The 26,716-nt window shown below is 42.2% G+C and overlaps 2 protein-coding genes across 16 annotated transcripts in view; one reads left to right on the top strand and one right to left on the bottom strand.

The window, feature by feature from the left end:
• The window catches only part of ABHD5 (abhydrolase domain containing 5, lysophosphatidic acid acyltransferase), a 41,817-nt gene extending 23,286 nt beyond the window's left edge, over positions 1-18,531 (bottom strand). For 4 of the 9 annotated variants that reach the window (XR_015151014.1, XM_086366289.1, XM_086366288.1 and 1 more), the window contains exon 1: positions 18,371-18,531. Coding sequence is in view for 1 of the 9 variants with exons in the window: in XM_086366288.1 (XP_086222414.1) it covers positions 18,371-18,417 (47 nt within the window). In the remaining 8 variants the exon portion in view is untranslated. Of the gene's footprint in view, positions 1-17,060; positions 17,118-17,806; positions 18,288-18,370 lie in introns of those variants that run through there. The other 5 variants (XM_086366292.1, XM_086366293.1, XM_086366291.1 and 2 more) reach the window with 5 other exon arrangements.
• ANO10 (anoctamin 10) overlaps positions 18,372-26,716 on the top strand; it is a 268,016-nt gene continuing 259,671 nt past the window's right edge. For 3 of the 7 annotated variants that reach the window (XM_086366286.1, XM_086366269.1, XM_086366266.1), the window contains exon 1: positions 18,400-18,666. The gene's annotated coding sequence lies outside the window, so the exon portion shown is untranslated. Of the gene's footprint in view, positions 18,906-26,716 lie in introns of all 7 variants that reach the window. The other 4 variants (XM_086366282.1, XM_086366267.1, XM_086366276.1 and 1 more) reach the window with 3 other exon arrangements.

Here is a 26,716-nt window from a genome sequence, read left to right as displayed (position 1 = left end):
GGATTTATCCTTCCTGGGACTCTCTGTGCTGCCAGAACTTGGTTGACTATTTGCTTTGCCATGTTTGGGAAGTTTCCAGCTATTATCTCTTCAAATATTTTCTCAGGTCCTCTCTCTCTCTCTTCTCCTTCTGGGACCCTTACAGTGTGAATGCAGGTGTGTTTAATGTAGTCCCAGAGGGTCTCTTAGGCTGTCTTCATTTCTTTTCATTCTATTTTCTATATTCTCTTCTGTGGCAGTGATTTCCACCATTCTGTCCTCAAGTTCATTTATCCATTCTTCTGCCTCAGTTATTCTGCTATTGGTTCCTTCTAGATGCAGGAGCCTGGTAGGCTGCAGTGCATGGGGTTGCTAAGAGTCGGACACGACTGAGCGACTTCACTTTCACTCTTCACTTTCATGCATTGGAGAAGGAAATGGCAACCCACTCCAGTGTTCTTGCCTTGAGAATCCCAGGGATGGGGGAGCCTGGTGGGCTGCCGTCTATGGGGTCGTATAGAGTTGGACACGACTGAAGCGACTTAGCAGTAGCAGTGTATTCTTCATCTCTGTTTGCTTGTTCTTTAATTCTTCTAAGTCCTTGGTAAACATTTCTCGTATCTTCTCAATCTTTGCCTCCATTCTTTTCCCAAGATCCTGGATCTTCTTCACTATCATTATTCTGAATTCTTTTTCTGGAAGGTTACCTATCTCCACTTCATTTAGTTGTTTTTCTGGGGTTTTATCTTGTCCCTTCATCTGGGACATAACTTTCTGCTTTTTCATCGTGGTTAACTTTCTGTAATACAGTTTTTGTTTCAGCCGCTGCAAAACTGTGCTTCTGTCTGTCCTCTGATGGGTGAGGCTAAGAGGCTTGTGTAAGCTTCCTGATGGGTGGGACTGGCATGGGAAAAATTGGGTCTTACTCTGGCAAGCAGGGCCTTGCTCAGTAAAGCTTTAACCCAATTATCTGCTGATAAGTAGGGTTGCACTCCCTCCCTGGTAGTTGTTTGGCCTGGGGCAACCCAGCCCTGGGGTCTACAGACTCTATGGTAGGATTAATGGTGAACTCCAAGAGGCTTTACGCCAAGGGGGCCCTTCCAGTGCCCCCATTCCTGAAGTGAGCCCCTCCAACCCACACCTCCAGAGGAGGCCCTCCAACACTAGTTTTGGTTCAGTCTCCGGTGGGGTTACTGCTGCTCTCCTCTGGGTCTTCGTGTGTTCAAAATTTTGTTTGTGCCCTCAAAGACTGGAGTCTGTTTTCCCTCAGTCCTCTGGAAAGGCTATAATTGAATCCCGCTGGCCCTCAAGGCCAGATTCCCTTTGTCAGATCCCCAGGCTGGGAAGCCTCATGTAGGGTTCAGAACCTTCACAACAGTGTGAGAACTTCATTGGCATTATTATTCTCTAGTCTGTGGATCACCCACCTGGTGGGTTTGGGATTTTCATTTTATTGTGATCGCCCCCCTCCTATCATCTTGCTGTGACTTCTTCTTTGTCTTTGGATGTGGGGTATCTTTCTTTTGGTGGGTTCCAGCATCCTCCTGTTGATGGCTGTTCAACAGCTAGTTGCAATTTTGGTGCTCTCGCAGGAGGAGATGAGCACACAGCCTTCTTTCTACTCCACCATCTTGAACCGAAACCAGAGGATATTTCGAAAGCTGCAGTGGTGGTTCAGGCAGTCCCCGTGTAAGAAAGGCATGAGCACATGTACATAATGAAGTATGCCATGCATGTGGCGAGGTGACAAGGGCACTGTTTTCAATGGCTGCTCTAACAAATTACCACATGCTTAAGCCACAGAAATTCATTCTGTCACAGCTCTGGAGACCCAAAGTCTGAATTCAGTGTCACTGGGCTGAAACCTAGCTGCTGGCAAGGCCACCCTCCCAATGTAGGCTCTAAGGGAAAAACTCTTTCCTAGTCTCTCACGGTTCCCGTGGCTGCTGGTATTCCTCACCCGAGCAGCAGTACTCCAGTTACCTGTGCCCCTACTACATGCCTTCCCACTGCCACATGTCTTCTGAAGCAGGAAGTATGTTCCAAGATAGAGTAAATACACTCAATAAACAGTAGTTGATATTATACTGACAACAATAGCTATGATTCACTAACATTGATGAGGCATAAAATAAGAGTTTTATATGAGGTTCAGAGGGAGCGCAAAGATAAGAATTGACAGAGAATCGTCATTTTACATAAACTGCTTGTCTCAAAGGTAAGGCTGCTTCTAGATGACCTGCACTGGGAACTGCAGCCCTGCTTCAGCCTTTCACTTGAAGCTTTAATGGCAGTTTTGGCATTTCTTATTCTCTGTCCTCTAGACATATAACATTCCCTGTCCTCTTGCTTCCTGGACCTGAATATCCTTGGAATACACCTCTCCCCTTCTTCCCATGATTCATTAGACTCTTATCAACCTCAGATTAGATTCCATTTCTCCCACATACCCAAAAAAGGGTTAGATCAAGGTGGCAGGATGGACTCCTGTAATCAAGCTCTATTTTCTTAATTCTCAAGTTGTGTCCTCAAGCTCACATTTATTCATCAGTATCCTCACCTAACTGAAAGATCTCTGAAGGTAAGGACTCACTGAATGCTCAGTTTCTATCCCAATACCTAGCATATTAATACACATTCATGATATGAAGTTTTTTGCTTCACCTTAAGTGTACTGCTTGCAATGAATTAGAAGTGGATGACTGTGAAGCTCTCCATCTTAATATACAATTGGGTTACATGGATGTATGCATGTAAGTCAAAATTCAGCAAATGAATACATAAAAACTTAAGTGTATTTCATCATAATAAAATTTTACACCAAAAAAAAAAAAAAAAAAGGTAAACAGTCTGAATTTGATAATTGGTTACAAAGAAGGGATACTAGAGGATTCCTAGGTTTCTGTCTGAGATGCCACCAATAACAATAGAGAATACAGGAGTAAGAATAGCTGTGAGGGACTTTGGTAATGGTCCAGTGGTTAAGACTTCACCTTCTAATGCCAGGGGTGTGGGTTCAATCCCTGGTTGGGGAGCTCAGACCCCACATGCCTTGTGGCCAAAAAATGACAACATAAAACAGAAGCAATAATGTGACAAATTCAATAAAGACTTTCATAATGGTTCACAACAACAACAACAAATCTTTAAAAAAGAAAAGAATAACATTGAATAGAAAAACATGCTAAGTTCTGAATAGGGTGATACAGCATCTACCCCATTTTTCTAGGGTTTGTAGGCTCATCCTACTGCATTTCCCTTCCCTATAAAATTTCTCTAGGCATTATGTATAACAGGTGCTCAATAAATAAAGTTTGCTGAATGATTAAGTCACTCCCAATCCAAGATACTCTCAGTTCAGGCTATACCCATTTCACAGATGTGAACACTGAGGTTCAGAAATGTCAAGCAAAAAGCCCAAGAGTATACCACTAGCAAATTCAGTTCAGTTCAGTTCAGTTGCACAGTCGTGTCCGACTCTTTGCTATCCCATGAACCGCAGCACGCCAGGACTCCCTGTCCATCACCAACTCCCGGAGTCCACCCAAACCCATGTCCACTGAGTCGGTGATGCCATCTGTAAGTAAATGACATAGAGGTGTGACTTGAACTGAGTGACTTCAAAACTCTTTTTTCTCAGGCGACCACATTCCTTAAAACGTCTGAGGAGTTGTCATTACCTATAGAACAAAGTCATATTCCTTAGAGCCGCGCAGAAAATGCTTCACATTCCATCCATAGATTAACCTCTCCCCATCTTGTCTTTTCACACTGTACTTTTTCAGTACCTCATAACTCCCCAAATTTCATAATATTTTATGCCTCTGTGGCTCTGCCTCTGTCCAGAACACCTTGTCTTTTCTGAGATACTTACTGTCCCTGATCCTGATGCCAAGCGTCATTAGTCACTCCTCTGACCCTTGTCACATATACAGTTAGTATTATTGCTCTGGTTACTTGTTTACGTTATTTATCTGCCCTATTGCACTGTGAGCGTAATGAATGCTAAACCCACGTTTAACATCATTCTTATAATGCCAGTGCCAAAAACACTAACCGGCTGATGGCCATGTGAGTGCTTCATAACTGTGTGTGTGAAATGAAGGCCTTGGTCATAAGAAATAAAAGAAGCAGATGAAGGAAGGCAAATGAGGATCGTTTCTATAGGCAGAGAGCACCTCCAGTACCACAGGTTCTCATTAGAAGATAGGACGTGGGCAAGTTACAGGCCTGAACCTCCCAAAACAAAACAAAAAACAAACAAATGTCAGTGCAAAAAGGTCAGTCAAGAAAAGGGTAATCAACAGAATAAACAATTTAGGAAGGTGATCAGAAGCCTGGTGCTTCACACTTATTTCTTCATATACATAAATTTTTCCTTTTTATCTGCTAGTCAAATTTCTTCTTGTCTTTAGATATAAAGACTTCATAGTAAGTTTCATAACTATGTATGTATGTGTGCATATGAACACACATACACACAGAGGATTACAGGACAGGACTCTAAGCAGGTGTGAGCTTCCCAGGTAGCTCAGGGCGTAAAGAACCCACCTGCCAATCAAGGAGATGCAAGAGACTCAGGTTCGATCCCTGCTTCAGGAAGATCCCCTGGAGCAGGAAATGGTAACCCATTCCAGTATCCTCCCCTGGGAAATCCCATGGACAGAGGAGTCTAGCGGGCTACAGTCCATGGGGCCACAAAAGAGTCAGACATGACTGAGCGACTGAACAACATAAGCCAATGTACTTACTTGGTCAGGTTTTCACGGCAGGTGGGTTATACTGTGGAGACAATATGTGAAAAGAGGAATGCTGGGGTTCCAGTTCTAAATGGAAGATCCCACTCTCATCTCCCCCACGCATACACTGAATCCACAGCTATAGATGGAACAGTCTCCTCTGACAACAACCTAAAAGCTGGCTGAGCAAGCCCTCCATAAAAGGGGGAAACCAGAGAGAAACCACTTCGAAGCAGGTGGGAAAGGCTGAGACAATCTCACCATAAATGCTGCTGCTGCTGCTGCTAAGTCACTTCAGTCGTGTCCGACTCTGTGTGACCCCATAGACAGCAGCCCATCAGGCTCCACCGTCCCTGGGATTCTCCAGGCAAGAACACTGGAGTGGGTTGCCATTTCCTTCTCCAGTGCATGAAAGTGAAAAGTGAAAGTGAAGTTGTTCAGTCGTATCCGACTCTTAGTGACCCCATGGACTGCAGCCCACCAGGCTCCTCCGTCCATGGGATTTTCCAGGCAAGAGTACTGGAATGGGTGCCATTGCCTTCTCTGACTATATAGTGCAGCTACCCACAATAAGGAGGTAACGCAAAACCCAGAGCTTCTCCCTGAGGAGCAAACAGCTCATAACTCACATAGGGCTCCCTGGCTTTGAAGACTGGCACCTGAAAGATGAGCCCCAAAACGTCTGGTTTTAAGGCTCAAGGCCATGACACACGTGGGGTGTGGATACCAAAGAATGGTTCTCAAAGGGCTTGTGTGTAGCCTCACAGGCACCAGGGCCCAGCCCAGAAGCAGCCCCCTGAAAGCACCCCGGCTTCATGTGAGAGACTCAATTCCTAGTCTTAAAGCGACGGCAGAAGGGGCAGGGGCCTGCTGGGATGCTCCCCAGGGATGGAGACTGGTGGACATCATCTTCCTGCTCCCTGCCATCTTCTGTTTGGTGACCCAGTTTTTAGGTCTGCTATCCAGAGGACACCCCTTCTTTCCCCTGGCTCTGGCAGTCAGAGGGGCTTGTGTTCCTGGGTGCCGTGGGGCTGTAACAATCACAGAGACAGTTCTTGAAGACTATCACCCCCAGGACACCAACACAGACAAAACGCACCCCACCTCTCTCTCAGAAGAGGCCTGTTTATTTGTCCAGGAGTTTTGGCCTCAGAAGCAGGTTTCTGGTGTGGCACACATGAGCAACTACAGAGGTGCGTTCACGGAGCACAGGCTGGGGGATGCCTTTTTACACTCACCCTCTGCCATGCTATAGCTCACCAGCATCCTCCAGAAGGGAGCTCGTCCAATCCTCTGGAGCCCTGATTTGTTTGACTGCTGCCCAGAGGACACCTCCAGATCCGGGGACAGTAGGGAGGCTTATGACTGTGGTCCTATAGCACTTATCTCTATTTCTGTAGGGTTTTTTCCCCCTCTGAGGTTTTATCATGTTTTTTCGTTTGAAACATATTCCTTTGTTTCTTCACTTTGCTTGATTCTCTGTGTTGGTTTCTATGCATTAGATGAAAAACAATCACTTCTCCGAAAGGGTAAAGAGTTGGTTGCAAGAGATGAATCTTAGTGTTCAGCCCTGCCCTAGCTCCTGGCTGTCTTTCAACCCTTTGTGATTGTCCAAGAAGCTAATTTTATTTTTACTAGTTCCCAGTAGTTGAGGGTATGCCAACACAGGGTCCCAAAGGGGAGGATCTCAGTCAGCACCTAGATTTAGGCTGATTGGAAGCCAAACACTCAGGTATCAGTTTTTAAAGAACACAACGAAAGCAAAAATAAACAAGTGCAACTACATCAAACTAAAAAGCTTCTGCGCAGCAAAGGAAACCCTCAACAAAACGAAAAGGCAACCTACAAAATGGGAGAAAATATCTGAAAATCATAAATTTGATAAGAGGTAATATCCAAAATACATAAAGAACTCATGCAACTCAACAGTGAAAAAAAAAAGTCCAGTTAAAAAATGGGCAGAGGATCTGAATACACGTTTTGCCAAAGACAACATACAGATGGCAAACAGACAGATGAAAAGATGCTCAGATCACTAACATTGGAAAAATGTAAATCAAAACCATAATGAGATATCCTCTCACAATTGTTAGAATGGCTGGTATCAAAAAGGTAAGAAAGAAAAAATGTTAGAGATAATATGGAGAAAAAGGAACCCTTGCACACTGTTGGTGGAAAACAGTATGAAGTTTCCTCAAAAAATAAAACTACCCTAGAATCCAGCAGTTCCACTTCTGGGTATTTATCTGAAGACAAAAAAAAGTAACTTGAAAAGATATATGCACCCCAGTGTTCACTGAAGCATTGTCTATAATACAATGGCCAAGATATGGAAAAAAACCTAAGTGTTCATCAACAAACTGATAGAGAAAGAGTGTACGTTACACAAAACATATGCATAATGGAATATTATTCAGCCATAAAGAGTGAAATATTAACATCTGTACCACATGGGTGAACCTAGGGGTATCATGCTAAGTGAATTAAGTCAGACAGAGAAAGACAAATTCATATGATTTCACTTACATGTGGAATCTTTCAAAACAACTATAACAACAATAAAGCTCAGAGGTAAACTGGCGGTTGACAGAGGAGGAGAGTGGGAAAAATGGGTGAAGGGAGTAAAGTATAAATAAGCTATAAAATAAGTAAGCCATAAAATAAGCTATAAAATAAGTCATGGGGATGCAATGTATAGCATGGCAACCATAGTTACTGATACTGTACTGTATATTTGAAAGCTACTAAGAGAGCAAATCTAAAAAAGCTGTCATCACAAGAAAAAAATTCTATAACTTTGCATGGTTAACTAGACTAGGACTGTGATGATCATTTCACAATATATAAAAATACCAAATCATTATGTTATACCCCTGAAACAAATACAAAGATATATGTCAATTATGCCTCAGTAATAAAAAAGGATAGAACAGAATATCCATAACAGCCTATATTAAAATGAGGCTCCAACCTAACATTCTCTGCAACCAGTTTCAAAGCTTCTGAATTAACAGGAGGTAAGACCTCTAAGCCGGAGAAGGCAATGGCACCCCACTCCAGTGCTCTTGCCTGGAAAATCCCATGGATGGAGGAGCCTGGTGGGCTGCTGTCTATGGGGTCGTACAGAGTTGGACACGACTGAAGTGACTTAGTTTAGGAGCAGCAAGACCTCTAGGCATCTCTGACAAATGCTACCTATAACTTATTATCAAGGTATCAAGATAACAGAAAGCATTACTACTATCAGATTATTTGCAAATATGTAAACTACTGATAAATTATAAAGGAAAAACAACTCAAGTCTTCAGCAATGAAATTTTCAATTTATTCAACTGCCTGCTAAGCTGCAACTAGAACTATTGTTTTTTAGTTGCAGCTTAACAGGCAACTAAAAGAATCTCATGCTCTTCAGAGCTTAAAATTAAAAAAAAAAGTTCTTGACAAGATGGTCATCAACACCTATGTCTAGCCACAAGTACATGAATTAGTACCAATAGGAAGTTACTCACAACTCAATTTCATTAATTTTTTCCAGCAAATACCCCTCAATAACAGCACAGTTCTTGGCCAAAGAGAATCAGAGGCCAGTGGTGGCTCAGACGGTAAAGCATCTGTCTACAACGTGGGAGACCTGGGTTCGATCCCTGGGTCGGGAAGTTCCCTGGAGAAGGAAATGGCAACCCACTCCAGTACTCTTGCCTAGAAAATCGCATGGACAGAGGAGCCTGGTATCCATGGGGTCTCAAAGAGTCAGACATGACTGAGTGACTTTTCTTTCTCTCTACAACAAAAACAACAAATACAAGTAAAATGAAGTATAATCTACTATTGTTCCCCCTCACAACATAGACACATTGGGGCAGAGGAAACACAAATGCAATCTTTGTTTCAGTATTCAAATTATATATAAAAAATTTCAGTTTCTGAATGCCTACTATGCACAAGGCACTAGAGTTTAAAATGTGACATGGCAGCCGTTAATATAGGAATCATGCCTACCTTCACCTATTCATCAATCACCACAAAACCAATTTTTAAGGGGTACGATTGTCTTGTCTATGCATTTTGCCTCCCAGTGATTGCCTTAACTCAAACAGAAGGGGCAAAATAATGTTTTTATGTTTGCAAGGCTTTTTATTGCATTACATTAAAAACAAGGGCTCTTCAACCACAAGAGGGGCCAATAATAACTCTCCAGGTTTTTTACAGCAGCTTTTTCAACAAAGTAGATAATTTTTTTTAAGTGGAGTTTTTCTAAAGTGTACTTAAACTGAAAAATATATATTTAACAAAATACAGTAAAAGTTTATCTCCACTGTTAATGGAATTGTAAAGATACCTCTCCTCCTTGGCCCTCGTGTTTCTGTCTAATCAGTTTTTGCCTTAACTAGATGACAATGTTTTATATAAAGTGCCTTAATTTTTTTCTTAGAGTTATTCTACAGGATTGAGTGTTAGCGCATAATAGGCTCAAAAGCACATTTTTAAAGAGTGACAGCAAGGGTCTACCTTTTCCTCCCTTCAGTTTATAAGCTTTTGCTCATGAGTTCCCACACCTTAGCTGGCAACCTCTATGATTCAACTCTCTAAAACACCCATCCAACCTCACTTCCTCTCTTTAGGGTAAATTGACCTCATCTTCAAAGAAACCCTTTGCCTCTTCCACAAAATCTCCTATGCCATTCAGAGTTCTTTTTGCATTTCTCGGCTTACTCTGTGCAAGACTGAGATTGAAACTAAGCACACAGTCTGAAGTTTGTCAGATGTCCAGCCATACTTCTGAGGGCACAAAATCCAAAAGAACAATTCAATTTACCATGGCCATGATACAGTGAACAAGATACAGGGCTGCCTCCTCAGAACCTTGGGAAATACATAGAAAAGCAAAAATTAACGTCTCTAATAAGCAGATAAACAGTTAACACCATCATACGTTGCTGAGGCCCTGATTTCAGAAGAGATGAAAAGTGTCAGCTGTAGTATAAAGATAAGACATTCACAATAGGGACTCTATCTATCTGTGGCATCAGGAAGATTTTATCATACACTGACTTATCTATTGAGAGCCAACCTCATTAGGAAGGCTGATGACTCAAGCCCTAAAGCATCTAAACAAAATACTAAATAAACTTGCTTTGCAACCTGTAACATGTAAACAATACTTTTAGTGAGCAGACTTCTGAGTAAGAAAAGCTTTAAAACACTATACCAAAGGTGGCAACTCTAAGGAAAGCCAAATAAGATGTGCTTAGCATATGAACAGTTTGTTAACTCAAGAATCTGATTTTAAGTATCCCGAGTTCTAAAAAAAAAACTGAAACTTTTCCCCTGAATTTTCTATGTACTCTTTCTCTCTCTCTCTTTTTTTAAAAATAGCATTAACATTGTACTTGTATCCTAGGCTATCAACATTTAAGTTTCCTAGTAATTCCTGTTTTCTTCTCTAAGGCATTTGAGTATCCATAGTATTACTAAATATGAATTGCACAAACCGTAAATATTGTGAAACAGTGAAAAAGGTTTCAAAGTATTCTGAAGAAAATATACAGAAGTCTGGTCAGTTTCCACATAGTTTTGGCTACTTAAATAACATTTCTAATTAGGTTACAAGTAAAGAGAATTTCATTATATTACAGGTTTGTTTAAAATGGCCTATACTGACTGGTACCATCAAGAAAGAAAACTATGTTTATTACTGCTCTCTATAAGCTACTCTAAGCAAGTGTTCTATCTACCTCACTTAGAGAAACTATGAGGTTTTCATTTTTATTATAAATATCCAAACTGATTAGAGTTATGAATATATGTATTCCTCTGAAATAATTCCTTAACCAGTGAATGACTGAAAACTTCCAGACTGAAAATGATAACCCTTGGGCAAATAAAGACCTTTTTCTCCTGGGAAATGACTTCTTAAATCCTGCCCAGGAAAAGAAGAAGAAGAAGAAAAAAAAAAGGAGTATGTCTCACACAAGTCATAATTTAAATGATTAACATGGCACTTTATTTTAAATAAATGATACTAGGGAAGCAAATTATCATAACCATTAGATCAATGACAACATAGGCTCTTGAATATATTAATATTTCAACACATTATTAGCATTCTTTTAACTTTTTAACCTGTAACTATTTTTTTCTTCATTTTTTTTCTATTTAAAAATATTTTTGTACAATTTTTAAGGTTATTTTCCTAACCTATAACTTTTTCCATGTGCTGGAAATCTTTTCCCCCAATTGCTTCATACCTTTTTGCACACAGTAGGAAAGCCATTCTGGGGAACCAGACATAGCATCATCATCCAACATACATAACTAAGAAGCTACACGTGGAGCTTTTAGATTTTACATTGCTTAATAAAACCAAGTTACATTTTGTTGTTAGTTTCGAAATGAGTTTATCCACTATATAAAGAAAATGAAAAACTAAAGATCCTAGTCTCAAACTGAATAAACTTTAAGAAAAAAACAAAACAAAACACTTTTCTAGACAATTATTTCATGATTCACAATCAAGAGTGAGAAATTACAGAACTATGCAATTAGACCAAAAATCTAACTATAAAATGTTTCTGAATGTCTATTATAATAATACAGGCTTTAAGGACTCATTCAGAGGCACATTTGATTCTGAAAGGTATTAGTCAGTGTTGTTTATACTAAGTGTACCACCCATGGGACTTTAAAATCTTCTGTTAGGTTCTCTGTCACAGGAATGACATCTGCATTTGCTGGTCTGTAACTGGCACTTTGGAGAACAGGCAAAACAGTGAAGCATGGTTCCCTGTTGGTTCATCCAAGGTCGAGGAGAAGAACCATATTCACAATTCTCTGAGATAATTTACGTTTATGATTCTAACTGCCCAAACTCATCCTAGTCAAATTTAAACTTTGAATTTCTTATAACAGTATCTATTGATGTACTTTGATATTTCGGAATGAAAAAATTTAAATCAACTGCAAAATGAGTAATCAAGTACTAGGACTTTTTTTATCATAATGTTTGTGTCAACATAAATTTAAAACAGTTGAAATGTTTAATTCTTAAAATTTTATTGAAATTTTCTATTTATAAAGCCCCTTTGGACTCAACCAGACATTTGAGTAACACAAAAGCTTTGTCTTCAATGATCTGACAAAACAAGTGCAGAAAAACGGTACTACAGGACATGATGGAGGCGCCATAAAGAAAGTGTAGGAAAACACCCATGGATCTTAGAAGGGAGATCACCATCTGTTTGGGGTCAGAGAAATCAACCTGAACCAAGTCATGGGAAAATGGGAGGTAAGCAAGGAACATGTGTAGGAAACAATGAAAGACACAGCTTGGCTTGAGCCCAGAGCACAGGAAGGAAATAAGACTCCAAAGTTAGCAGCTTCACTGCCTGCAAAGAGCTTGGAAGTCAGGCTGAGGACCTATAATAAGACCACACTGTGTGTGCGACTGACTGCATGAGTGCTCACAGTGTCTGACTCTTTGCCACCCCATGGACTGTAGCCCTCCAGGCTCCTCTGTCCAAGGAATTTTCCAGGCAAGAATACTGGAGTGAGTTGCCATTTCCTTCTCCAGGGGATCTTCCCGATCCAGGAATCGAACCCACATTTCCTGCATCTTCTGCACTGGCAGCAGATTCTTTACCACTGAGCAACCTGGGAAGCCCTCTACTGTGGGTGGCTGTGCTACATATAAGACTGCGCCTCTTGGGGGTGTAAAAGTAACTAAAAAACCTAAGTTATGTGGAAAGCATAGGCACAGAACATGTACCTAAAACCTGCAATAATTTAGAAAAGGGAGTAATGAAAGTCTGAACCAAGTGGCCCCCAGGTGACAATGGGGCTGGAAAGGTGGCTGGACTTAGAGGCTACTGGACATGGTAATAAATTCTGTGTTTGGATCAATGGAGGTGGGGGAGGGAGAGTGAAAAGACAGTACCACATCTCTTAATCTGGAGGACCAGAAGAATCTAAATACCTAAGTTCAGTTCACTTCAGTTGCTCAGTCATGTCCAACTCTTTGTGACCCCATGGACCGAAGCACACAAAGCCTCCTTGTCAATCAGCAACTCCTGGAGTTTACACAAACTCATGTCCATTGAGTTGGTGATGCCATCCAACCATCTTATCCTCTGTCATCCCCTTTTCCTCCTGCCTTCAATCTTTCCCAGCATCAGGGTCTTTTCAAATCAGTCAGCTCTTCGCATCAGGTGGCCAAAGTATTGGAGTTTTAGCTTCAACATCAGTACTTCCATTGAACACTCAAGACTGATCTCCTTTAGGATGGACTGGTTGGATCTCCTTGCAGTCCATGGGACTCTCAAGAGTCTTCTCCAACACCACAGTTCAAAAGCATCAATTCTTCGGTGCTCAGCTTTCTTTATAGTCCAACTCTCACATCCATACGTGACTACTGGAAAAGCCATAGCTTTGACTAGATGGACCTGTGTTGGCAAGTCATGTCTCTGCTTTTTAATATGCTGTCTAGGTTGGTCATAACTTTCCTTCCAAGGAGCAAGTGTCTTTTAATTTCATGGCTGCAGTCACCATCTGTAGTGATTTTGGAGCCCCCAAAAATAAAGTCAGCCACTCTTTCCACTGTTTCGCCATCTATTTGCCATGAAGTGATGGTACCAGGTGCCATGATCTTAGTTTTCTGAATGTTGAGCTTTAAGCCAACTTTTTCAGTCTCCTCTTTCACTTTCATCAAGAGGCTCTTTAGTTCTTCACTTTCTGCCATAAGGGTGGGGTCATCTGCCTATCTGAATATATTGATATTTCTCCCGGCAATCTTGATTCCAGCTTCTGCTTCATCCAGCCTGACATTTCGCATGACGTACTCTGCATGTAAGTTAAATAAGCAACGTGACAATATACAAACTTTACGTACTCCTTTTCCTACTTGGAACCAGTCTGTTGTTCCATGTCCAGTTCTACCTGTTGCTTCCTGACCTATATACAGATTTCTCAAGAGGCAGGTCAGATAGTCTGGTATTTCTATCTCTTGAAGAATTTTCCACAGTTTGTTGTGATTCACACAGTCAAAGGCTTTGGCATAATCAATAAAGCAGAAATGGATGTTTTTCTGGAACTCTCTTGCTTTTTCGATGATCCAGAGGATGTTGGCAATTTGATCTCTGGTTCCTCTGCCTTTTCTAAATCCAGCTTGAACATCTGGAATTTCACAGTTCACGTATTGCTGAAGCCTGGCTTGGAGAATTTTGAGCATTACTTTACTAGCGTGTGAGATGAGTGCAATTGTGCAGTAGTTTGAGCATTCTTTGGCATTGCCTTTCTTTGGGATTGGAATGAAAAGTGACCTTTTCCAGTCCTGTGGCCACTGCTGAGTTTTCCAAATATGCTGGCATATTGAATGCAGCACTTTCACAGCATCATCTTTTAGGATTTGAAATAGCTCAACTGGAATTCCATCACCTCCACTAGCTTTGTTCGTAGTGATGCTTCCTAAGGCCGACTTGACTTCACATTCCAGGATGTCTGGCTCTAGGTGAGTGATCACACCATTGTGATTATCTGGGTAATACCTAAGTACCCTAACAAAAACAGGAAGTCAAGGAGACACACTGAGCTTTTTGTATGGTTTAGTTCAAGGGAAGGAGGTGCAAATGAGCTCCTGGTTGGGACTTGTTACATTTGAGAAACCAGTTGCAAACACAATTTGATACGCAATTAGATACACAATTTGATATGCAATTTTGATATGCAATTAGAAACATTACTAGAGTACTGAAGAAGGCTTCATCCTAAGGAGTTCTGAGCCCTCCCTACAGACAGGATAGCTCAAGCAGTTGTGAGTAAACAACACAATGAAAACACAGACGGAGACAGAATCTCAGAGTGAATGGGGGTAAAAAACAAAATTAACTACTGGTCTCAGGTAAGACAAGAAGCAAAATGTCATAAGAATTAGAATGTCTGATAAAAGTCTCCAAAGGGAGTAGCTATCTTTAGTGTCAAACACTAAAAAGGACCCAAGAAAGGTAAGTATTAAGAAAAATAGAAGTCCACTGGAATGTGACACTGAGGAGTTCTGTGATTTTTAAGAAGTCAAGAGGTAAGGATTTGGAAAGGGGAGATGGCAACAGAGAGGGGTCACTGATCTGAGAAGTCTTTTAAAAGATAGGAGAGTGGATTTCTCTATCTTATCTCCAAGGCAAAAAACCACAATCAAACTCTAATGAAAATCCAGAAGGGTAAACCCAACTGGAGAGGAAGGGGGAAAAATCCCTTATTGATACTATTTGATGATTTCCATGATGTAAGCACAACCACCATGACTGATTTCAAGTTGCCAACTGTTGGCAAAATTCCTGAAATTTTAGCAATAACTCTAGACCACCACTGCAAATTGGCTAGTCTATGGTCTACTCTGCAACCAGGCAATTCCATGACAGCTTTCCTCTAAACCCAACTGATACGTAAACATTCTCTGGGACAAACCTTGCAGTAATTAACAGACGTCTATCTAACTCTTGTTACATATTGCTTTCTCAACTGTACTGCAACTGAAAAGAATTAGATGTTGAAAACCAAATGGCTCCAAGGCATGCCCGTCTACACTAGGAAGGAAAGGATAAGAATCAAATGTTCCAAAAAGCCTTTGTGGCTTCTCAGCATGGCTCAGTGGTAAAGAATCCGTCTGCAAACCAGGATATGTGGGTTTGATCCCTGAGTCCGGAAGACCCCCTGGAGAAGGAAATGGCAACTCACTCCAGTATTCTTGCCTGGGAAACTCCATGGACAGAGGAACCTGGGGGGCTACAGTTAAAAGGATTGCAAAGAGTTGGACATGATTTAGCAAGTGAAGAACAAAAAGCCTTCAAATGACCGTTTTATAATTGTTTCCTTTGTTAATATCATTGCCCCATCTAAACCTGAAATGTCTTAAGAATAAGGAACTTGATTCAAAGACTTCAATTTTTTCACAATCCATTTTGCTCTTGGGACAGTTCGACTGCTGATTAACCAATTAAAAAAAAAATTAAAGTGAGCTCTGTATCAATGAAGGACTAAATAACAAAGTATCAGTGAAGCAAAGGAAATAAGAACTAAACATCCTAGTAAGCCCAATCCCAGTGAGAAGCAAGCAGAGATGTGGGAAAGCTCCTTAGACTAAATCCCGATACCCAGGGAGTTCCAATCTACTCCCACTACTCACTGGTGGAGTGCCAGCTGCAGTCGCACCTGAAAAATGGGTACAGTAATACCTAGCACATAGGTTCAACCTTAAGGTTTAATATGAATACATTATGGAACACCCAGCATAAGCAGGTACTTGATTAGTAGAGTTCACAAGGCCACACCAGCTTATATACTGGATACTGCTCAAGTGTATCATCAAGAGCACCAAAGAGGTCTGCCTCCAGCAAGGGCCTATGACTGGTCAGCTGCTAAGGATAGTTTACAGTCTATCTACAGGGACCTCCTGCTGTCAACCAAAACCGCAAATTCCTTTCCTGGTTGTGCCCTGGACTCGCAAGCCTCCCAACAACATGGAGGCCAAAGAGACCCCATAAAAGTAGTCTCAGAGCCAAAAATGTGACGAACTAGATGGTGATAAGCTAACAGGTTCCTACTTGTGATCACATGACATTAGGCACCTTTCCTCAACAAGTAAGTTCATCAAAAACCAAAACAACGGATTTGTGAAGTGAAGTGAGTGACTCATAAACAAAAGTCAAGGGAAGAACCTAGTTTCTAGTATTTCACAACTTTTCCCTTCTGTCATCTTTCCAAACACCCCATCTATCATGGGACTTTATATTATCCTCTGTCATTTAGGTTATGTTTCATAACGCAAATTTCTCCCAGCATCTGAAGTAGAACTGTTGTCAAAATATTAAACACATAGGGGGATTAGCATATAAGTTTATTTACTTTCCAATCTGAATGATTGGCCTTGAGAAATAATACAATAATGTTCATAGCAATGTAATTTTTCCACTAATTAACTGCTCTTCATCTACTGCCAAGTGCATGAAACTATAGATAGAAAACAATAAGATAAACAATATATTTGTATATCAAAAAGTTTCTCATTAGAACCCTTCTAACTGTTGATGGGAATGTAAACTGGTGCAGCCACTATGGAAAACTGCATGGAGGTTCCTTAAAAAGAACATATGATCCAGCAATCCCACTCCTGGGGATATATTTAGAAAAGATGAAAACTCTAATTTCAAAAGATATATGCACCTCAATATTCACAGTAGCACTATTTATAAGTCCTGGAAGACAGGAAAGTAACCTAAATGTCCATCAACAGATGAATGAATAAAGAAAATGTGGTGTACGTATATACACACATACACACAAGGGAACACTGACCTTAAAAAAAGAATGAAAAATCGTCATTTGCAGCAACATGGACGGACCTAGAGATCACCATACTAACGGAACAAAATCAAAGACAGGTATCACAGGATATCCCTTACATGTGAAATTTTTAAAAAAATGATAAAAATGAACTTATTTACAAACAGAAACAGACTCAAATATAGAATACAAATTTATGAATACCGAAAGGGAAAGGGAGGAGGGATAAATTAGGAGCTTAGGATTAACAGATACACACCACTATAAATAAAACAGATAAACAAGAACCTACTGTACGGCACAGGGAGCTATTTTCAATACCTTGTACTAACCTATAATGGAAAAGAATCTGAAAAGAATATATATATATATATATATATGTTTTTTTTCCTGCACTGAATCACTTTAATGTACACCTGAACACAATATAGCAAATCACTTGTACTTCAATGAATAAAATTTCTTTAGAAAAGCTTCCCACTAGACATCTTTCTCCCACTTTCATAAAGGTTTCTACACATGTGTCTTCTGAAGAGCAAACACACACATTTCTCCAGTAAAACCACAACACTTGCAAGCAAAGGAAGATCTCTGTTTGAAAGATCATTGAGTGAACTTGCTATCCATATCGTGTTAACTCTCTTTCTGTAAACTATCGGGTAAATTACACATTTTCTGAAAACTAAAGCCTTAGACTCACTCCCCCAGCCCCTTTCCCCTACTCTGCGTTCCGCCTCCCCCCGACAGCCCCTTCCGACCCGCGGCTTCTGGGGTGAACCTGGACTCTCGGTCCACCACTGCTCCGAGGAAGCGCCGCCCCTTCCTCAGGCTCCGGAGACACCCAGCCGGACTGCACTTCACCCTCGCTCCCGGCTGCGCCGAGCGCAGCGCTTAACTGAGGTCGGAAGCCGCGCTCAGAAGCGGACAGAGTGACTCGGCCGTTTCCCGTGATTCGAGTCAAGTGCAGCGACGCCGCTCAGCGCCCGTGGGTACAGCTGGCGCAGGGCTGGGGTCCGCAGCCGTCTCTGCCGCAAAACTGACCTCAGCAGGGCTGGGTGCCCAGCCACTCCCGCGGCCGCCCGGCGGAGCCGCTCACACGACCCCGCGGTACCCGTCGGCGTGGGGGTCAAGCGGCCTCCTGGCGCAGCCGGGGTCACATTCAGACCCGAAGGGCGCCCGCTGAGGGCAGAGCGGGGCCAGAGGCTTCTCTTCCCCGCGCCGCGCGGATTCGCGCCGGGGAGGGACAACCGAACGACCGGGCAGGTTAGAGTCCTTAGCACTGCCCGCGCGCCCGAGCCAGACGCAGCCCCCGCTGCACTGACCTCTCGCTCGCGTCCGCCGAGTTCACCCCATCCTCCTCTGCCGCCATGGCTGCCGCGCCACTGTCAGACAGTACCTCCTAGCCGGCTGACAGGCCGACTGGGATGCTTGGGGCCGCGGCCGCCTTAAGGCTGCCGCCCGCGCATGCGTCGCCCGCCCACTCGCAGGACAGGACGGCGCGGTAGCGCGCGTGCGCGTGCCGGGCCATGCCGCCCCACCCACCAGCCACGCCGGCGTCATCTTGTCTGACGCGCTCTGCTCTGAGCGGTAGGCGGGACCGTACACCTGCAGGAAACCGGTGAGACTCGTCCGGCAGCGTTAGGTGGTAACCAGCTTCAATAATGACTGTATTAATGCATCATCCGCTGATTTTGAATGTCAAGTGCTGGGCACTGGACTAGTACCTAGCAGTACCTTGGGGACTGAGGCGCGACTTGCCCAGAAAGAGCCCGGCTAGCATTCAGTAAATGTTGCATTCTCGAATGGAAATGGTTTGGTGGAGGAGCTGAGTGGCCTGTGGCCGGCCCTTGCCCGCAGGTGGGTGGCCAGAGGGAGAGGGCGACTGACCTTTTAGTCAGTCGCTATTCATTGATAATGCGGGGCACTACTCCAGACCCTGGAGTTACAGGAGTGACCAGTACCAGCAGCCCCCGTCCATCCCCGCTCTCTGTACACAAGGGAGGGGTGAGAAGAGTCAGCGTTTAGATACTTAAGAGTTCTTGAGGGGACATCACGAATGTAAAAATCAAAATTTCTTGACCTGCTTTCAAGTCTTTTAGCCATCAGATACTGCCTGCGTTTGTATTGCTATCACTGCCTACCGCTCATTCTTTCCTATTTACCATTTGCCCACTATGTGCCCACCCTGTTCTTTGTTGTTTTGTTCAGTCACTCAGTGGTGTCTCAGCCTTTGCGACCCCATGGACTGCAGCACTCCAGGCTTCCCTGTCCTTACCCATCTCTGGGAGTTTGCTCAGACTCATGTCCATTGAGTCCATGATGCCATCCCACCACTCTCTTCTAGGCACTAAGAAACAATGGATTGAAATAAAGCTCCCGCTTCATGGAACCTACTCTAATATTTTGGGCTTCCCAGGTGGCCGTAGTGGTAAAGAACCTACCTGCCAATGCAGGAGACCCAGGATACACAGGTTTGATCCCTGTGTCAGGAGGATCCTCTGGTGGAGGAGATGCCAACCCACCCCACTATTCTTGCGTGGAGAATCCCATGGACAGGGGAGCCTGGCGGGCTACAGTCCATAGGGTGACAAAGAGCTGGACCTGACTGAAGCAACTTAGCATGCATTGCACACACACTGTAATATATTACCCTTTATTTTAGATGCAGTTCCTCGCTCTCCTTCCCTGATTCTACTCTCTCTCTGTAGCCTCTTTCTCTCTCCTCTAAGCCGCCCAGCCCAGAGAGTTTCTGGCACTCATCTGGTATTCAGATTCTCAGCCTTGTCTAATTGTTGTGACTTTTTAATGGACATTATTGAATATTCTTCCAACTACACTGGAAGCTCCTTGAGGATAGGGATGGTGTCCTCTGTAATTGAGGGGGGAAATGGCAACTTACTATCTTTTGGGGCATATCAATAACTGATAAGTATTTTTATTATATCTGATCCAATTGATAACTACATTAGGGAAGAGAAGAACATATAAAAGCCTTGTCCCAGGAATTCAGCGTATTGCTAGAGACTTGCAGTGTGTTTGCAGAAATTGACTCTCTAACATCTCCATCTATCAGACCATATCTATACTGAGGGCATCTCTTTCTGTAAGGGCCAGACTGGTTATTGAGGACTCTATTGCATGAAGTACAGTCCCAGTCCTGTGGTACTGAGTCCAGTATCAAACCTAAGAATATGAAAGCAAGTCCTACAGCACCTTCAGAAAGTTGAACTGGCAAGTACGCACCCACAAGACTTTATGGACTTGAAGCCTGCTCTCATAGATGCCTATGGCTGCTGCACAGTAAAAAAAAAATTAAATCACCATTGATCCAATACTTAAATCTATTCAGCAACTGATACAGCAGTGTATCAGTTATACAACTGATACAGAGCTGTGGGATTTTGTGATCTTCCCCCACTCTGGGGGTAGCATCACCTTTCTCCTGCTGGTGGTGGAGCAGTCTGTGACCATGGCAACACATCCAAGCTGGAATTAGCCATCTACCCGGCCTCTGGGTGCTGCTTGTAGTGGAGGAATCCTGCTGCTCCATTTTTAATTCCACACCACCCCGGAGTTCCCGGACTGTGTCTTCTTGGGAGGCACAAAATCTGTTGATGCAATTTATAGCTGGGCAGTCCTTCCTATACCAACCTCAGTCACTGCTTGGGCCAGAACTTCTCCATCATTACCTCCCTGTACTTTGATGGTGATCTAACAGCTCATCCCACAGTGTTCCAGGCCAACCTGTTGCCCTATTTCCAAATCCACTTCTTTCTGGTGACCTTCTCACCAGTTACTTTGACTAAGCAGATATTATGTTGGGAGAGCACTTCATGGATCATAGCCTTGTCGTGGTGAAAGAGCTTCCGTAACTCAATGAGGCTATAAGCCATGCCACACAGGGCCACCGAAGATGGACAAGTCACAGTGAAGAGTTCTGATGAAACGTGGTCCACTGGAGGAGGGAATGGCAAACCATTCCAGTTTTCTTGCCATGAGAACCCCATGAACAGTATGGAAAGGCAAAAAGATACGACACCAGAACATGAGCGCCGCCCCCACTCAGGTCAGAAGTTTCCAGTATGCTACTGGGGAATAGCAATGGGCAATTACTAATAGCTCCAGAAAGAATGAGGAGTCTGGGCCAAAGCGGAAATGATGCTCAGTTGTGGATATGTGTGGTGGTGAAAGTAAAGTCTGATGCTGTAGGAAAAATATGGCATAGGAACCTGGAATGTTAGGTCCATGAATTGAGGTAAATTGGATGTGGTTAAGCTGGAGATGGCAAGAGTGAACATCGACATTTTAGGAATCAGTGAACTAAAATGGATGGGGATATGCAAATTTAATTCAGATGACCATTACGTCCACTGCTGTGGGCAAAAATCCCTTAGAAGAAATGGAGTAGCCCTCACAGTCAACAAGAATCTGAAATGCAATACTTAGGTGCAATCTCAAAAACAACAGAATGACCTTGGTTTGCTTCCAAGGCAAATCATTCAACATCACAGTAATCCAAGTCTGTGCCACTAATGCTGAAGAAGCTGAAGTTGACCAGTTCTATGACAACTTACAAGACCTTCTAGAACTGACACCAAAAAAAAGATGTCCTTTTCATCTTAGCAGATTGGAATGCAAAAGTAGGAAGTCAGGAGATACCTGGAGTAACAGGCAAGTTTGGCCTTAGATACAAAATAAAGTGTGCAGAGGTTACCAGAGATTTGTCAAGAGAACATACTGGTCATAGCAAACACACTCTTCCAATAACACTAGAGACAACTGTACACATGGACCTCACCAGATGGTCAATACCAAAATCATGTTGATTATGTTCTTTGCTACTGAAGATGGATAAGCTCTATAGAGTCAGCAAAAACAAGACCTGGAGCTGACGGTAGTTCAGATCATGAGCTCCTTATTGCAAAATTCTGACTCATATTGAAAGTAGGGAAAAGTACTTGGCCATTCAGAGATGACCTAAATAAAATCCCTATGATTATACAGTGAAAATGATGGATAGATTTAAGGGATTAGATCTGGCTTCCCTGGTAGCTCAGGGGCTTCCCTGGTAGCTGAGCTGGTAAAGAATCTGCCTGCAATGCAGGAGACCCCAGTTTGATTCCTGGGTTGGGAAGATCTGCTAGAGAAGGGATAGGCTACCCACTCCAGTATCTGGGGCTTCCCTGGTGGTTCAGATGGTAAAGAATCTGTCTGCAATGCGGGAGACCTGGGTTCAATCCCTGAGTTGGGAAGATCCCCTGGAGAAGGGAATGGTTACCCACCCAAGTATTCTGGCCTGGAGAATTCCATGGACAGGAGGAGGAGCCACACAGGCTCCTGGGGGTCACAAAGAGTTGGACATGACTGAGCAACTTTCACTTCCACACTTTCAGATCTGGTAGATAGAGTACCTGAAGAACTATAAATAGAGGTTTGTAATGTTGCACAGGAGGTGGTGACCAAAACCATCCCAAAGGGGGAAAAAAAAAAGGAAGACAGCAAAGTGGTTATCTGAGGAGGCTGTACAAGTAGCTGAGAAAAGAAGAGAAGTGAAAGGCAAGGTAGAAAGGGAAAGATATACCTAACTGAATGCAGAGTTCCAAAAAATAGCAAGGAAGGATGAGAAGGCTTTCTTAAGTGAACAATGCAAAGGAAAATAGAGGAAAACAATAGAATGGGAAAGACTAGAAATCCCTTCAAGAAAATGGAAGCTATTGAGGGAACATTTCCTAAAAGGATGGGCACAATAAAGGACAGAAATGGGAGGGACCTAACAGAAGCAGAAGAGATTAAGAAAAGGTCAGGAATACACAGAAGAACTATATAAAAAAGTCTTAATAACCTGGATTAACCACAATGGTGTGGTCACTAACCTGGAGCCTGACATCCTGGAGTGTGGTGTCAAGTGGGCCTTAGGAAGCATTACTACAGACAAAGCTAGTGGAGGTTATAGAATTCCAGCTGAGCCATTTCAAATCCTAAAAGATGATGATGCTGTTAAAGTACTGTGCTCAGTATGTCAGCAAATTTATAAAACTCAGCAGTGGCTACAGGATTGGGAAAAGATCAGTTTTCATTCCAGTCTTTAAGAAAGGCAGTGCTAAAGAAGGTTCAAACTGCTGCACAATTACACTCATTTTGCATACTGGCAAGGTTATGCTCAATATCCTTCAAATAGGCTTTAGCAGTACATGAACTGAGCAGTACAAGCTGGGTTTAGAAAAGTCAGAGGAACCGGAGGTGAAATTGACAACGTTCATTGGATCATAAAGAAAACAAGGGAATTCCAGGAAAACATCTGCTTCACTGACTACGCTAAAGCCCTTGACTGTGGATCACTACAAAGAGATGGGAATACCAGACCACCTTACCTGTCTCCCGAGAAACCTGTGTGCAGGTCAAGAAGCAACAGGTAGAACCAGACATGGAACAACTGACTGGTTCAAAATTGGGAAGGGAGTATGTCAAGGCTGTATAATGTCACCCTGTTTATTTAACTTATATGCAAAATACATCATGTGAAATGCCAGGCATTTCAAATGAGTCACAAGCTGGAATCAAGATTGCCAGGAGAAATATCACCAACTCCAGATATGCAGATGATCCCATTCTAAAGCAGAAAGCAAAAAGAAACTAAAAAGCCTCTTGGTGAGAGTGAAAGGAGAAAGTGAAAAAAGCTGGCTTAAAACTCAACATTCAAAAAACTAAGCTTATGGCATCCGGTCCCATCACTTCATGGCAAAAAGATGGAGGAAAAGTGGAAGTAATGACAGATTTTTATTTTCTTGGGTTCCAAAATCACTGTGGATGGTAACTGCAGCCATGAAATTAAAAGACATTTGCTCCTTGGAAGGAAAGGCTATGACAAACCTAGACAGCATATTTAAAAGCAGAAATATCACACTGTCAGCAAAAGTCCATATAGTCAAAGTTATGGTTTTTCCAGTAGTCGTGTACAGATGTGAGCATTGGACCATAAAGAAGGCTGAGCCCTGAAAAATTGATGCTTTTGAATTGTGGTGCTGGAGAAGACTTTCGAAAGTCCCTTGGACTGCAAGGAGATCAGACCAGCTGATCCTAATGCAGATCAATCCTGAATATTCATTGGAAGGACTGATGCTGAAGCTCCAGTACTTTGGCTATCTGATGCGAAGAGCCAACTCACTGGAAAAGACCCTGATTCTGGGAAAGATTGAGGGCAGGAGAAGTGGGCAACAGAGGATGAGATGGTTGGATAGCATCATCAACTCAATGGACATGAGTTTGAGCAAACTCTGGGAGATAGTGAAGGACAGGGAAGCCTGGTGTATTGCAGTCCTTGGGGTCGCAAAGACAGATTTTTATTTTCTGACTTAGCGACTGAACAACAACAAAGAATATGCCTGCCAATGCAGGAGACGTAAGAGACACGGGTTTGATCCCTGAGTCAGAAAGATCCCCTGTTGGAGGGCATGGCAACCCACTCCAGTATTCTTGCCTGAAGAATCCCATGGACAGAGGAGCCTGGCGGGCTATACAGTCCATAGGGTTGCAAAGAGTTGGACACGACTGAAGTGACTACACACACACAAACACACACATGTGCACATGAGAAAGGCCAGACCCACCCACCCTCAACTATATAAATGGAATCATACCATGTGCAACCTTTTGAGGTTGACTTTTTTTTCTCTCAGAATAACTCCCTGGATAATTCTTATGATAATTCTTAATTGTCATTGAATGAACATAATAGTTCACTCCTTTTATAGCTGAGTAGTTTTCCATGGTTGGATGCACCACAGTTTAATCAGCCATGTGTTGAAAGACATCTGGGTTGTTTTCTCTCTCTCTCTCTTTTTCTTTTTTTGATATTCTTATACAAATAAAGCTGCCATAGACATTTGTGTGCAGATGTTTGCAGAAACCTAAGTTTTCATTTTTCTGGAATAAATGCCCAGGAGTGTAATTGCTGGTCACATGATAGTTGCATATTTCTTTTTTTTTAAAAGAAACTGCTAACTGTTTTCCAGATTAGATGTACCATTTTCTTTTCCCAACAACAAAATGTAATTGATTTACTTTCTCCACATCCTCACCAATATTTGGTGTTCTGTTTTTTTTTGGTTTTAGCTATCCAGTAGACCAGTAATGATGTCCCGTTGTGGTTTTCATTTGCATTTCCCTGATAACTAGTGATTTTGAGCATCTTTTCACATGCTTATTTATACACATATGTATATTCTTTTCAATGAAATGTCTATTCATTTGTATCTTTTGCCCATTTTAACTTGACTTTTGAGAATTTTTAATATTCTCTAGCTGTTAATCCTTTGTCAGATACGTGGTTTGCAAAAATTTTCTCCTACAGGCAGCTTGCCTTCTTATCCTTTTCACATGGGCTTTTGCAGAGAAAACATTTTTTTAATTTAATGAAATCCAATGTATTGATTTGTTTTATGGCTTATTCTTTTGGTGTTGTTTAAGTATTATTTGCCTAATCTATGATCGTTAAAATTTTCTCCTTTGTGTTTTTCTAAAAGTCATATGGTTTCGTCATGTTTCATTTAAGTCCATGATCCATTTTGAGTTAATATTTGTATAAAGTGAGACATTTGGGTAACGGTTTTTGCGTTTGTTTCCTATGGATATCCAGTTGTCCCAGCACCACTTGTTGAAATCACCAATGGTTTTTTGTTTTTTTTAACCAATGATTTTTAATGTATTACTTGGTAGTCTCTTTTTTTCCTTTAACTATTTTTTTCTTTTTTAAATTGAAGTATAGTTACAATGTTGTGTTAGTTTCTGGGGAACAGAATATATATTCTTTTTCATATTCTTTTCCATATCGTTTATTACAGGATATTGAATATAGTTCCCTGTGCTCTACAGCTAGACCTTGTTGGTTATCTATTTTTTATATATAGTAGTTTCTTTTTGTTGCTCCCAGCTCCTAATTTGTCCCTTATGCACCCCTTCCCGTTAGTAACCATAAATTTGTTTTCTTTGGGAGTGTGTTTCTGATTTGTAAATAGGTTCACTTTAGATTCCACATATAAGTGACCTACTTGCTAATACTACCTACTTATACTAGGTAGCCTGTCATGCTCTTTATAAAGACTATCTGCTGTGTAAATGGTGATAGGTATTTTTCAGGGTTAAGAGATTTGTAGCGGTGCCCATGGAGATGTGGTGCTCAAACCCCTCTTTGCGGAGGGACTTACTACCCCAGCTGCGGTGAGAGTTTCAGTGGAATAGCTCCCAGCTTACTGTCCTTTCAGGGAGCGCATCAGCTACAGCGGGCCGCCTCATCAAAGGCATGTCCTTCTCAGGAAGACTCACAGCTAATGAAGACTGGAGGTAGAGATATTAAAGGACCAACCATTTGCACCCAAAGTGGAACAATTCTGCTAAGTCATTTCTGCTCCAGAACTCCCTGTGGCTGCGGCTATCGAGCTTGTGTCACAGCTCAAACTTCTCCCTCCACCCGATCCCACTTTCTCCCTCCCTTCCCACCAGTGTGATCTTGAGGGCACACCCTGAACATTAAACTCTGTCTCAGAGACTGCTTCCTGCAGATTCCAAACTGTGACACTCGTTTTCATTCTGATTTACTGATAAGCACGGCATTTGGCTTAGGTCCTGAGAATGGCAAAAAGTTTATAACTTGATGGTGTTCACACCACTGT

The sequence above is a fragment of the Bos grunniens genome, chromosome 22, assembly GCF_055505025.1.
Source record: "Bos grunniens cultivar Pamir isolate PY7600 chromosome 22, Bosgru_T2T1.0, whole genome shotgun sequence".
In the NCBI taxonomy this organism is placed as follows: Eukaryota; Metazoa; Chordata; class Mammalia; order Artiodactyla; family Bovidae; genus Bos; species Bos grunniens.
This window is presented reverse-complemented; position numbering and strand designations above follow the sequence as displayed.